This window comes from Esox lucius, chromosome 11, assembly GCF_011004845.1.
Source record: "Esox lucius isolate fEsoLuc1 chromosome 11, fEsoLuc1.pri, whole genome shotgun sequence".
Lineage (NCBI taxonomy): Eukaryota > Metazoa > Chordata > Actinopteri > Esociformes > Esocidae > Esox > Esox lucius.
Window position 1 is genome coordinate 12,713,180 of NC_047579.1, and position 12,481 is coordinate 12,725,660.

The window sequence follows — 12,481 nt, forward strand, 5'->3', positions numbered from 1 at the left end:
AGTGGTGGGGTCAGAAGTGGGATGAGGGTGAGTTAGTTTCCCAGACAGTGATGTCCAGTATGAGTGGTGGGGTCAGAAGTGGGATGAGGGTGAGCTAGTTTCCCAGACAGTGATGTCCAGTATGAGTGGTGGGGTCAGAAGTGGGATGAGGGTGAGCTAGTTTCCAAGGCAGTGATGTCCAGTATGAGTGGTGGGGTCAGTAATGGGATGGGGGTGAGCTAGTTTCCCAGACAGTGATGTCCAGTATGAGTGGTGGGGTCAGAAGTGGGATGAGGGTGAGTTAGTTTCCCAGACAGTGATGTCCAGTATGAGTGGTGGGGTCAGAAGTGGGATGAGGGTGAGCTAGTTTCCCAGACAGTGATGTCCAGTATGAGTGGTGGGGTCAGAAGTGGGATGAGGGTGAGCTAGTTTCCAAGGCAGTGATGTCCAGTATGAGTGGTGGGGTCAGAAATGGGATGAGGGTGAGCTAGTTTTCCAGACAGTGATGTCCAGTATGAGTGGTGGGGTCAGTAATGGGATGAGGGTGAGCTAGTTTCCCAGACAGTGATGTCCAGTAAGAGTGGTGGGGTCAGAAGTGGGATGAGGGTGAGCTAGTTTCCCAGACAGTGATGTCCAGTACGAGTGGTGGGGTCAGAAGTGGGATGAGGGTGAGTTAGTTTCCCAGACAGTGATGTCCAGTATGAGTAGTGGTGTCAGAAGTGGGATGAGGGTGAGTTAGTTTCCCAGACAGTGATGTCCAGTATGAGTGGTGGGGTCAGAAGTGGGATGAGGGTGAGTTAGTTTCCCAGACAGTGATGTCCAGTATGAGTAGTGGTGTCAGAAGTGGGATGAGGGTGAGCTAGTTTCCCAGACAGTGATGCCCAGTATGAGTGGTGGGGTCAGAAGTGGGATGAGGGTGAGCTAGTTTCCCAGACAGTGATGCCCAGTATGAGTGGTGGGGTCAGAAGTGGGATGAGGGTGAGCTAGTTTCCCAGACAGTGATGTCCAGTATGAGTGGTGGGGTCAGAAGTGGGATGAGGGTGAGCTAGTTTCCCAGACAGTGATGCCCAGTATGAGTGGTGGGGTCAGAAGTGGGATGAGGGTGAGCTAGTTTCCCAGACAGTGATGTCCAGTATGAGTGGTGGGTCAGAAGTGGGAGTGATGATAGGGATGTAGCCTCTGTTGATGAGGATTAGGAGGAAATTGTTTCTTTGTTTACATGATAGCAGCTGGTGACAACTGACTCATAACTTTAAAAGAGAAACTGTTTACTAGATCAGACTTCAAGAAAATCTGGTGAACTCACAGATCAACTGTAGTGTTACAGATGACTGTGGGGCTAAATGAGTTGGTAGTATAAACGTATTTCTGCTTGAGGAAATGTGTTACTGCTGTTTTATAAGTAAAAGGTATAGGAAAACATTGTTAGACATTGAGAAAAATAAACCATTAATAAAGATCATGACTAACAGGGTGCCTTCTTCCTGTCTGTTTCTCTGTGTTCCTCTGTTTTCCCTCTTTTCTATAGGGAGGTATTTAGAGTAGCTCTCTTAATATTCATGAGGGGAGTGATAGAAATGTGGCCTCTATTCAATTCAAACTGTTTGATAAGAATGATCCTTGACTTTTCATTACCTCATACACTTTGTCACATGAAGAGTGAAGGGTTCTTTGATTAGGTCTCGCTTTACTACCCTCAAGGATTTGGATGTTCTAGCACTTTCTTTTTTAACCTTGGGTGGTCAATATCACAACGCAAATAGATTGTCTGCCTTTGTGTCTCTGATGAGAAAATGAACACAGTCGATGCTGAGATTAGGGATGTTAATGACTCAGGCTATTAAAATTAAGCATCAATAGAGGACGCTTTGTAGCCTAATTGTTGTTGGAGAAAAAACTACCTGAAATAAGCTAGAGCGGTAAAATGGAAAGAAGGATGAAGCTTGCAAAAAAAGTGTGGTTTGGGATCACTTTGATTTAAAAAAGGATAATGTTAACTGCAAAAACTGTAAATCTTTGTTAAAATATGACACCACGACTACGCCAATGAGGTATCACCTGACAAACATCCACCGTCTTGGCTAGTGGTTTGACTTCCTCTCAACCGACCATTACAATAACTGTGATGAACATCTGCCAGAGAGGATAACAAAAGATCAATAGAAAAAGACATGATGCCAATACATTTTGTTGTTCGCAAAGGTTTTCAGGGCTTAATGAATTTAGTGGAACCGTGATATAGCATTCCATTGGTGAGGCATAGTCACTGGGTGCTTAGAATGTCGCTACAGAGAAAAGAAAGCAGATTTTAAAGCACAAATGGCTACAATAGAGAAAGTGGCCCAAACTAAGGATTGTTGGACTGCCTTGACCGCGGGGAGTTACATCACCAGCACCTGCCATTACATCAGCGCTGATTGGAAGCTGAAGTCTGCAGTCCTGCTAACTGAAAGTCTGCCAGTCCGACACTGTGGACCACCTTGCGTAAAAACTAAACGAGGCCGTGGCATATGGGGACTTATCAACAGAGTCATTTGTTGAGTGCATGACAACGCTCCCAACAAGTGGCAGCCAACAAACCATCAAGAGTTGCCTGGTTCTCTGTTGCTTGTTTTGCATACACCCTCCAGCTTGCCATCAATGATGAATTGGTGGTGTTTCTTCATAGTCATTGTTGCAGTGGGAAAGCTGGTAAGCCACAGCACCATTTCCAACAAAGCGCTACAGGACATGCAGCAGCAGAAGGGTCAAACCATCAGCTCATTCAGTCTTGCAGAAAAGGTGGAACTCATTGTGTGATATGTTTCCTAGGATGGTGGAGCAAAGATGGGCCGTCGCAGCTGTTCTATCTGATCGAATGGTTACACAACATACAGATGACAGGGTTCTGGAGCTTAAGGACAAGCGCTAGAAGCTTATATGGCACCTGCGTTGGCTGCTCTAAAGTGTGCACCTATCTCAATGTTGACTGAGCCCAAATCATTAATGAGCCTTTAATATATTTTAAATATAGCCAAATTAAGAACGTAATATTCTTTGTAGTCATAACAATATATACTATTTATTTTTCATTATTGGTTTACACAGATTCACTCACACGAGTTGGCATCATTTCCACCATTGGTTCCATGCTGAGGAGGGTATATTTGCAGACCTTAAGTCAGGGTCATTACTTAATACGGGGGTTCCTTAATATTAAGTTACGCCCATTGACATTTTCCATTAGTCTGGTGTTTTTGATTATGTCCACGTGTTTATGAAGGATGAATTACAGGGTCAGTGACGAAGATTTCGGTAAGTGCTTCTATATGACAACCTCTAGCTGTGCTATATTTAGGGATAGTTAACATGTTCACTAAGAACACTTATCAACTTGAATCTGAAATTCGAATAGCTTCCTAGTTAGGAAACACAGAAATCCCTACAACCCTTATAACTCTGTTTAAAGATAGCTAGCTACGCAACAAGGTAGGCTACTTGTTAGCCTGCTCTTGTCAATTGGGGTACGTTATAACTAGCTAAAGATGCATGATGGCACTGATCAACCTGTCACTATATCCAAGCAGGCCAGATCAATTTATTTTGTAGCTTCATATATACTACATTGTCATTATTTAGAGATGTAAACAAATTAATAATATTGTCATGGTCATTGTAAGATTCTGTCTATTTTTGAACCAAGTACAAAACTAATGCAACCAGAAGTCAGGGGAGGGCCTTTATTCAGGTTCAGTCCAAAATGTTTCTCTCCAATGATTACAACGTAAACAAAGTATTTTATATCATAGTCAACCATTACACAGAATATTATAAGAAATAGTTTGTCCTACAAAATACCCTTGTATGGTGTATTCCAACCTATGACCCAAGGTCCTATGACAGTCACATACACAGTTCCTAACAGGTGGTATGGACATGGTGTTTGGGACCCATCAGTAATGGGGCATCACATTTCATACTTAGTGTCCTTCGTACAGAGATAGTTAGTACTCTCATACATTGTGTCAAGCTTAATTCAGTTACATTTCATGCTCAATATCTCTTATCATCTTCTATGCAGAAGTGTAAAAATAACTCGGCTGTGTTCATCACTTTTGGGAAGGATGAGCTAAATTACTTATCAGAGTTCATGACTAACCAGTGACCTTAAATCATAATTTACACTCTTCCTTTTTATTTATTTGATCACTGGTTAGTTTTGAACTCCCTTTACCTGGTAACTTATCTTAATTAGATACTTCCCTAAAGAGGTGAACACATCCGAACCCAGTTAAACACTTTTACTTTATACTTTGTACACCTCTACTCTATGTGCTTGTTGTGATAATTTCAGTTGCCAGGATGCGTTGTTGAGCTGGGGGATGCTGTTGCCTTGGTAAATGCCAACACGGGCCTCTTCTGAGACCGGGTACAAGTCCTCACCCTTGAATGATGAGGAAATACAGGGCGCTGTGCAGATGCTCAGAGAGGCCTCAACTCTAGAGGAAGAACAAGAAGCTCTCTCCCCATTCATGTTTTTATTATTATTTTAAAGACACTGAAACATTCATGGATGAAATGGACAAATAAGGACTTCTCTGTAAATTGTTTTTGTTGATAAAGATACCCGTTAGCTATCTTTAAACCATCAACAATGCTGGTTTCCACACAACAAAAATTACAAGATCCAGAAAAAAAAACTATATAGTTTGACGAGACAAAGAGACTAGAAATATTAGTGGTTTAGCAAGAGTAAACTAGACAGTGTTCACCTGGCCATACAATATGATAGGATGAAACCAAAGCCTACAGAATCTGGGCAAAGCTGAATACACAGTAAATAAAGAAACGAAACAATTTAGTTTTTGTCTGTGTTGGTATGCAATGTTTTGAATATTTGATGGGGTGATTAAATGTTTAATTGTCTAACTGGCAAATCATGTAACTTTGTATTGTTAAGTTATGCCATTAACTTTAAAATTTTAGACAATATTATTTGACTTTTAGTAATGTCTGTTGAGCTCTTTTGGACCTGTTCTACTTGTAATTTATGTCATTGAATCAACTTTTAGGATAAGGGTTAGACCTCATAATCAATTCCAAAACACTTATAACTTATATTCCTCCCAACAATGTTTTAAGTCCATAACCACATCATTACTCTAGAATTATAAAATGTGCTTGTTGCCACCTTTCTGCAACAGGTTATAGAAAATTCCACACTTCCAGTTATCAATTTCAACTTTGTAGAGCAATGCTGTTGAATTGAACAGTGCAAGTCAAAGGAAGGAGAAACCATTACAATGATTTGTATGAAAACTGGTCAGATCTAAACAACACAGGTCTCAGAAAAGGAACTTCAGAACAGTTTAGCTGACACTGAAGTTGTTGTTCACAAGTCTACCGCACAATGTACCTTACACAGCATGTTCACATTTGTCTAATATGTTGAATCTATGGAAAATACCTGAATGGTAATACTGTATAAACTTGTGCAAAAGGGAGGCCTGTTTCACTTTGTAACATGAAGAGCTCAGATCAACTATATTTTAACTGCAATAAGCAGAATTCTCCACCATCAACCTAATGATGGCCTTCTACTGTATCACATATAACCAAGCAATGGCTACTCAAAGAAAAACTGACCATGGCAGGCATAGTGAGTATGACTGTGCATGTGTCTGTATTACAATTGCATTTAGCAGCTTTCTAAACCACCCATGTCTCATTCTTGACTGTAACCAAAACATTTAAGACTATTTTAGAGGCACTTCTGTCTTCAAATTAATATACAGCCCTGTGTCACAACAGGTGGTGTAGTGCAGTGTTGCTTGGACAAGGAACCAGGTGCAGGCAGGGGTAGTCAGTGTGGATTCTTTAATTGATAAGAAATAAACAAACACCGAGCACAAAACACACAAAGTAAAGGGCTGACTAAAGCAGCAAAAAAAGACAATATGCAATGGAACAAGTACTTACAAACAACAGCAACACACACGACATCCAAACACGACAAGAACAATGAGCCACAATGTGGGGAGCAGAGGGGAAACATATATACACATACAAACGATTCACATTGGGACCTGGTGTGAAGGATTGGAAACATGTGACAGTCCGGGATGTGTTTGTGAGATATGGGAATTTGAGAATATATGGCACGGTGGCGCTGCTGCTCACCGCACCATGACACCCTGGAAAGAATTGAGACCACTTCACCTTTTTCTTTCCTTTCCAAAAAAGTTGAAAAGAAAGTTTTGAGTGAGGCCATATGCCTCACTGTCACGGCACGGTGATGGTAAAAGTCGTTGTGCCGTGTTCTCCCGGTTTCCCGTCCCGTCATGAACTCACCCCGGACTCATCCATTGTCTTGTCTCCCATCAGGGCCGTGCAGAGACCTTTGGAGGGGCAGTTGCTCAAAGTATAAAAGGGGCACATGGAACAAGGCTTTAAATAGGGCTTTGCTCAAAATATCAATACATCAATATATTGTGACACATTCCTTTCTGATACATGTATCGATATGGATGCTTCTGTTTTTATATGGCAGCAAATGTTTTTATGCAGTTTTAAAAAAGAATCAGATTAGAAAAGACCATTTTAAGGTCAAAAGTTTAAAAAACTATTTTCTTTGCACCTATTAATAACTCTGGAATTACAAAATAAAGTGTCTTAAGTTGTCCCAATCTGAAGGCTTTTTCTTCTCTGTTATACAGAATAGTAAAGAACAGCTGTTATAGTAAACTCTGTCTTGGACATCGTCATTATTCAAAATCAACAACGTGGCTGTTTCATACAGTACAGTATAGTTTTATTTAATGCCTTATCAGCATATGTGGCTATTTTCATGACAAAAACTGAATTACAAATAAAAGAGTTACATTTACACAATAAAAGTTATTAATATTATACAAAATTTTTAACATTAAAGGTTAAAACATTTTCTGGTAAAATCCTAAATACATCTTAAGTGCATTTGCTGCTGTTGTTGCTGCTGATACTGCTGGAGTTTATCTGAGAATAGACCTTAAAACAAGCATATGAGATATATTAGCTGATTAAACGATTGTTATGACCATGACAAGCTGTAAAGATTGCTGAAAGTGTTTGTAACTGGCTCACAGTGACTGACCTGCTGTGCTGCAACTGCTGCCAAGGCTGACTGCTGCAAGAAAATAAGAGGATGCTCACAGAGGCTGCTGCACACCAAGAGGTGCAGGTAGAGAAAATAAGATACCAGATTTAAAAAAGCATGGGAAATCATTTGAGAAAGAAACATTAATAGGGGGAAAGGATGAGGGTGGCCATGGCAGGGGTAAGAGTGAGACAGATAAATCTATATAGACAGATATATGTGTGTGTGTGTGTGTGTCTAACAGTATGCAATATTATGATCATGATTTCATATGTTGCATTGTGACTCTAAGATTTTTATTGATTATATGTCTAATCAAAAATCTAAATAAAGAAACTAAAATGTGTGTGTGTTCATTCTGTTGGCAACTACTAAAAACACGGTAGTACTCCTGCAAAGTTGGGAAAGCATGGTCAGTCGAAGGCAGAAAATCTGAACTTTTCTGGCTCTTTCCTCCTCCTTGCTTGTCCAGGGACCTCAGATGGAGGATCCAGGCCCACTGATGCAGCCTTCTCTGTAGCCTGTTTATAAATGTTCTCAAACTCTTCTTCTGTTCTGCTGTAGGCCAGCCTCTTTAAAACTCCATCAACAATGCTGTATGCTGCAGCCAGGTCCATGACTTTCTGCTGCAATGCATCAGATGCAACTGCAGTTACCTGGAAGATTGGACAGGTGATCTCTAAACACAAGAAGAACTCAAAATGTATGCTTTTTAGAAGGATCATTGCATCACCAGCTGAGGAGTCTGGGGGATCTTGCTGTGTCATTTCCTCAAGGAACTGCATGACAGATGGGAGGACCTTCACCAGAGTTTTAAGTGCACTCTCTCTACAGGCCCACCGAGTATCTGACAGTTTCTTCAGCTCCAGTGGACGCTGATCGGGGTGCTTTCTCTTCTGCATTTGAATAAATGAGGAGTGCCGTTTTGATGAGTTGGCCATAAAAGTGTAAAGTTTTTTAACTAGATTGAAATAGTTGACAAAAAAAGATGTTTGACTTTGCACTTTCTTCCAATACCAGATTAAGGCAGTGTGCCTGACAGTGCACATACAAGGCCTTTGGATTTTCCCTGAGGATTCTGGACTGCAGTCCCTTATAGTGCCCACTCATGTTTGCAGCCCCATCATAACCTTGAACCTGGATGGTTTTTATTTTCAGGTCATTTTCTTCCAGTAGAGCCATGACGAGATTTTCAAGAGCATCTCCACTTGTTGAATGCACATTGCACATTGAATGAATCTCTCCTTTATGTTCATGTTGTGTACATATCTCACAACAAAGGAAACCTGTTCAGTGTGGGACACATCTGTCGTTTCATCCAGAATTATCGAAAAGATTTTCCTCTCTTGAATTTCTTCTCTGATGACACATTTTACAGATATAGCCAAAGCTTTGATTATGTCTTTCTGGATTCTGGAGAGGAGCGAGACAAGAGGTCTTTTTTGGGTTCCCTGCTTCTCTTTTACGGCATCAAGGTGTAATTTAATTACACTGTCATACTTGCTGAACAACTCCACTAACTCCAAGAAATTCCCTTGATTTTGGCTTGATGAAGTCTCATCATCTCCCCTGAAAGACATGCCCTGTCTTGCCAGGAAAAGAGTAATGGCAATCAAACGAGACAACACTTCTCTGTTCCTCTCCCTCTCTTTGTCTTTTGCAGCTTGTGACTCAAGGTCACCCACTTCAAAAGCTGCCTCCAGTATTTTTTCTTGAAGGAGTTCCACCTCACCATACCAGACATGTGAGCCTCTGAGGCACTGTGCTTTCCTCCAGCGATTTAACCCTACAGTTTTCCAGTTAGTGTGACTCCTGTATCTTTCATCATTTAAAAAAAGACTGCAGCTGAAACAAAACATGGCATCAGTGCTAGGAGAATATTCTAGCCATGGGTTATTCTCATACCACTTCTTCTGAAATGACCGTCCCTCTACATTCATACCACTTCTTACCTCTACATTCATACCACTTCTTACCTCTACATTCATACCACTACTTACCTCTACATTCATACCACTTCTTACCTCTACATTCATACCACTTCTTACCTCTACATTCATACCACTTCTTCTGAAATGACCATCCCTCTACATTCTTTGGAAATGACCGTCTGGTTTGGCAGGGTCCAATATTATCACACATTCGGATAAAGGCCTCATCGTACTTTATGTTGAATTGTAGGACATGCAGGGTCAGTTGGGTGTTGTAGTCCAAGTAGGTTAGAGAATAGCCCCTCTCTGGCTTCTGTCTCCTTCTCCTGGCTTGCTGTTCCCTTCACTGTTTCTGTCTCTTAGTTTCCCTCTTTCTCTCCAGTCTCTGTCTCCTGGCTTGTTGTTCCCTGTACTGTTTCTGTCTCTTGTGCCTCTACATTTCCCACTTTCTCTCCAGTCTCTGTCACCTGGCTTGTTGTTCCCTGTACTGTTTCTGTCTCTTGTGCCTCTACATTTCCCACTTTCTCTCCAGTCTCTATCTCCATTTTACCATCTGATCTATAACTTTCCACTCTCTGTCCTTCTAGGAACAAGGCACAATTTCAACATTAATCTATTCTTTTAACCATCACCTAATCAATAATACCTTCAGTATTGATACAAAACATTAAATAACTGATACACTGCAATATACTAATTATTATTACTGTTGTAGTTGATGTCTAAAATACCTTTGGAGTGTAAACAAATGGTTTACAGCTCCATGCTCTCTTCACGTCATTGTAAAATAATAATAATAATAATCAGTAAACATTACAAACACACCGCTTCACTGGGAACAGCACTTACCAGCAGCCGCGGTATAGGCTCTGTGCACCAGCGTAGTAACGAACTTCCACTTTTGTCTAGAAATCGGCATTGCAGTTTCCGGTTTACTTCCTGTCCTCATCCGCATTAGTAAACACCTAAACTCACAACAAGATGAGTGATGCTGTTGTACGGAAAAAATAAGAAATATAATGTGCGTGACTGTAACAACTCGTCGCGGTGTAGTGTTGGAGGAACCAGGCGCAGGCAGTACTCTCGTTCGTGGGTTTTTATTAAAACAACAAACAAACCAAACACGAACGGAAAACGAAACTAACTACTGATGAAAATAAAGTGCGCGACAACGCGTCGTAACAATCAACATTCAACAGTAATTTAACAACACTCACCGGTATACTAACAGACAGCAACAATGACAAGCAACAGCAACAATGATCCACCATGTGGGGAGCAGAGGGGAAACATATATACACATACAAACGAGCTAGATTGGGACCTGGTGTGGAAGATGGGAAACATGTGACAGTCCGGGATGTGTTCGTGAGAATATGGGAACTTGTGGAAATATGGCACGGTGGCGCTGCTGCTCACCGCACCATCACAGTACCCCCCCCCAAAGGCCCGGCCACCGGACGGGCCAAGACGAACCCCAGCCCAAGGGAGGGGGGGCGGGGCAGCACAGTACCCCCATCGGCACAAACCCGCCGAGGGGGCGGAACAGCCGCGACTAACCAGGGTGGCGGAGCCGTCGGGACAGGCCGGGGAGGCAGAACCGGCTGAAGAACAGGAACCGGCGGAGGGTCAGGGGCCGGGAGAGCCGACGGAGGGTCGGTAGCCGGCGGAGGGTCAGAGGCCGGGAGAGCCGACGGAGGGTCGGTACCCGGCGGAGGGTCAGAGGCCGGGAGAGCCGACGGAGGGTCGGTAGCCGGAAGAGCCGACGGAGGGTCGGTAGCCGGAAGAGCCGACGGAGGGTCGGTAGCCGGAAGAGCCGACGGAGGGTCGGTAGCCGGAAGAGCCGAAGGAGGGTCGGTAGCCGGAAGAGCCGAAGGAGGGTCGGTAGCCGGAAGAGCCGAAGGAGGGTCGGTAGCCGGAAGAGCCGAAGGAGGGTCGGTAGCCGGAAGAGCCGAAGGAGGGTCGGTAGCAGGAAGAGCCGAAGGAGGGTCGGTGGCCGGAAGAGCCGAAGGAGGGTCGGTAGCCGGAAGAGCCGAAGGAGGGTCGGTAGCCGGAAGAGCCGAAGGAGGGTCGGTAGCCGGAAGAGCCGAAGGAGGGTCGGTAGCCGGAAGAGCCGAAGGAGGCGCCGGGGCGGCCGGGACAGGAGAGGGCGGTGGCAGCCAAACCCCGGCAAGCTCAGGCGGTGCAGGCCACTCCTCCTCGGCAAGCTCAGGCGGTGCAGGCCACTCCTCCTCGGCAAGCTCAGGCGGTGCAGGCCACTCCTCCTCGGCAAGCTCAGGCGGTGCAGGCCACTCCTCCTCGGCAAGCTCAGGCGGTGCAGGCCACTCCTCCTCGGCAAGCTCAGGCGGTGCAGGCCACTCCTCCTCGGCAAGCTCAGGCGGTGCAGGCCACTCCTCCTCGGCCTCAGGCGGTGCAGGCCACTCCTCCTCGGCCTCAGGCGGTGCAGGCCACTCCTCCTCGGCCTCAGGCGGTGCAGGCCACTCCTCCTCGGCCTCAGGCGGTGCAGGCCACTCCTCCTCGGCCTCAGGCGGTGCAGGCCACTCCTCCTCGGCCTCAGGCGGTGCAGGCCACTCCTCCTCGGCCTCAGGCGGTGCAGGCTGCTGCCACTGGCAGGAAGGAGGCGCTGGCTGCTGCTCCAATGCAGCAGGGGGCGCTGACTGCCGCTGCTGGCAGGTAGGAGGCGCTGGCTGCTGCTCCAATGCAGCAGGGGGCGCTGACTGCCGCTGCTGGCAGGTAGGAGGCGCTGGCTGCTGCTCCAATGCAGCAGGAGGCGCTGGCTGCTGCTCCAAAGCAGCAGTGGGCAATCGGCGCCGTGGCGCAGGGACAGGGGCGGCGGAAGGCCGCGGAGCAGAAAGCGGTGTGCGCCTAATTGCCAGCCTACAGCCTGACCAGCCTGCACGGGGTCGAGGAGGCACCGGACATAGAGGGGGCGCCGTCGGGACTTCCCCCGGGCACCCACTCAGCCCCCCCCTAAAATTTTCCTGGGGGGACCTCGGACCAAGCGTTGGGCACCTCGCCCTCTTCTTCCTCCGGCCTCGCCTGCGTCCTGTCCTTCCTGCCTCCTGCATGTCCTGCAGGAGACCCTTCACCAGCTCCCCTTGCTCTTTGGTGAGGGGCTTGACCACTCCATACTGGTCCATGCCCCACAGCGGCACCCCGAACCCGTCTTGGGGCAACCCCCAGCACTGCTCCCCAAGGGGATCCTCCTCCACTCTCCCATAGACCGCTTCGTCGTCATCTGAGGAGAGGGAGTCAGACCCCCAATCGCCCCTCCAGGTATATACCCTCTCTGGAGGGACTGCCTGCTGGTTCCAGGTTTGGTGGATCATTCTGTAACAACTTGTCAAGGTGTAGTGTTGGAGGAACCAGGCGCAGGCAGTACTCTCGTTCGTGGGTTTTTATTAAAACAACAAACAAACCAAACACGAACGGAAAACGAAACTAACTACTGATGAAA

At 45.3% G+C, this 12,481-nt stretch overlaps 2 protein-coding genes across 3 annotated transcripts in view; one reads left to right on the forward strand and one right to left on the reverse strand.

The window, feature by feature from the left end:
- The window catches only part of LOC117595278 (NLR family CARD domain-containing protein 3-like), a 495,319-nt gene that overhangs the window by 199,387 nt on the left and 283,451 nt on the right, over positions 1-12,481 (forward strand). The window lies entirely within an intron of this gene.
- Positions 6,173-9,983, reverse strand: LOC114840360 (zinc finger MYM-type protein 1-like). 2 transcript variants are annotated; one of them, XR_004576493.1, is made up of 2 exons: positions 7,091-9,983; positions 6,173-6,972 (listed from the first exon to the last, which is right to left on the reverse strand). XR_004576493.1 is itself a non-coding variant. In XM_034295532.1 (2 exons), the coding sequence occupies exon 2, from the start codon at positions 9,151-9,153 to the stop codon at positions 8,248-8,250; it is 906 nt and encodes a 301-aa protein (XP_034151423.1). In that variant the 5' UTR covers positions 9,154-9,416; positions 9,492-9,983; the 3' UTR covers positions 6,173-8,247. The 2 variants fall into 2 exon arrangements, 1 of the variants encoding a protein (XP_034151423.1); XM_034295532.1 differs by having other exon boundaries at positions 6,173-9,416; positions 9,492-9,983.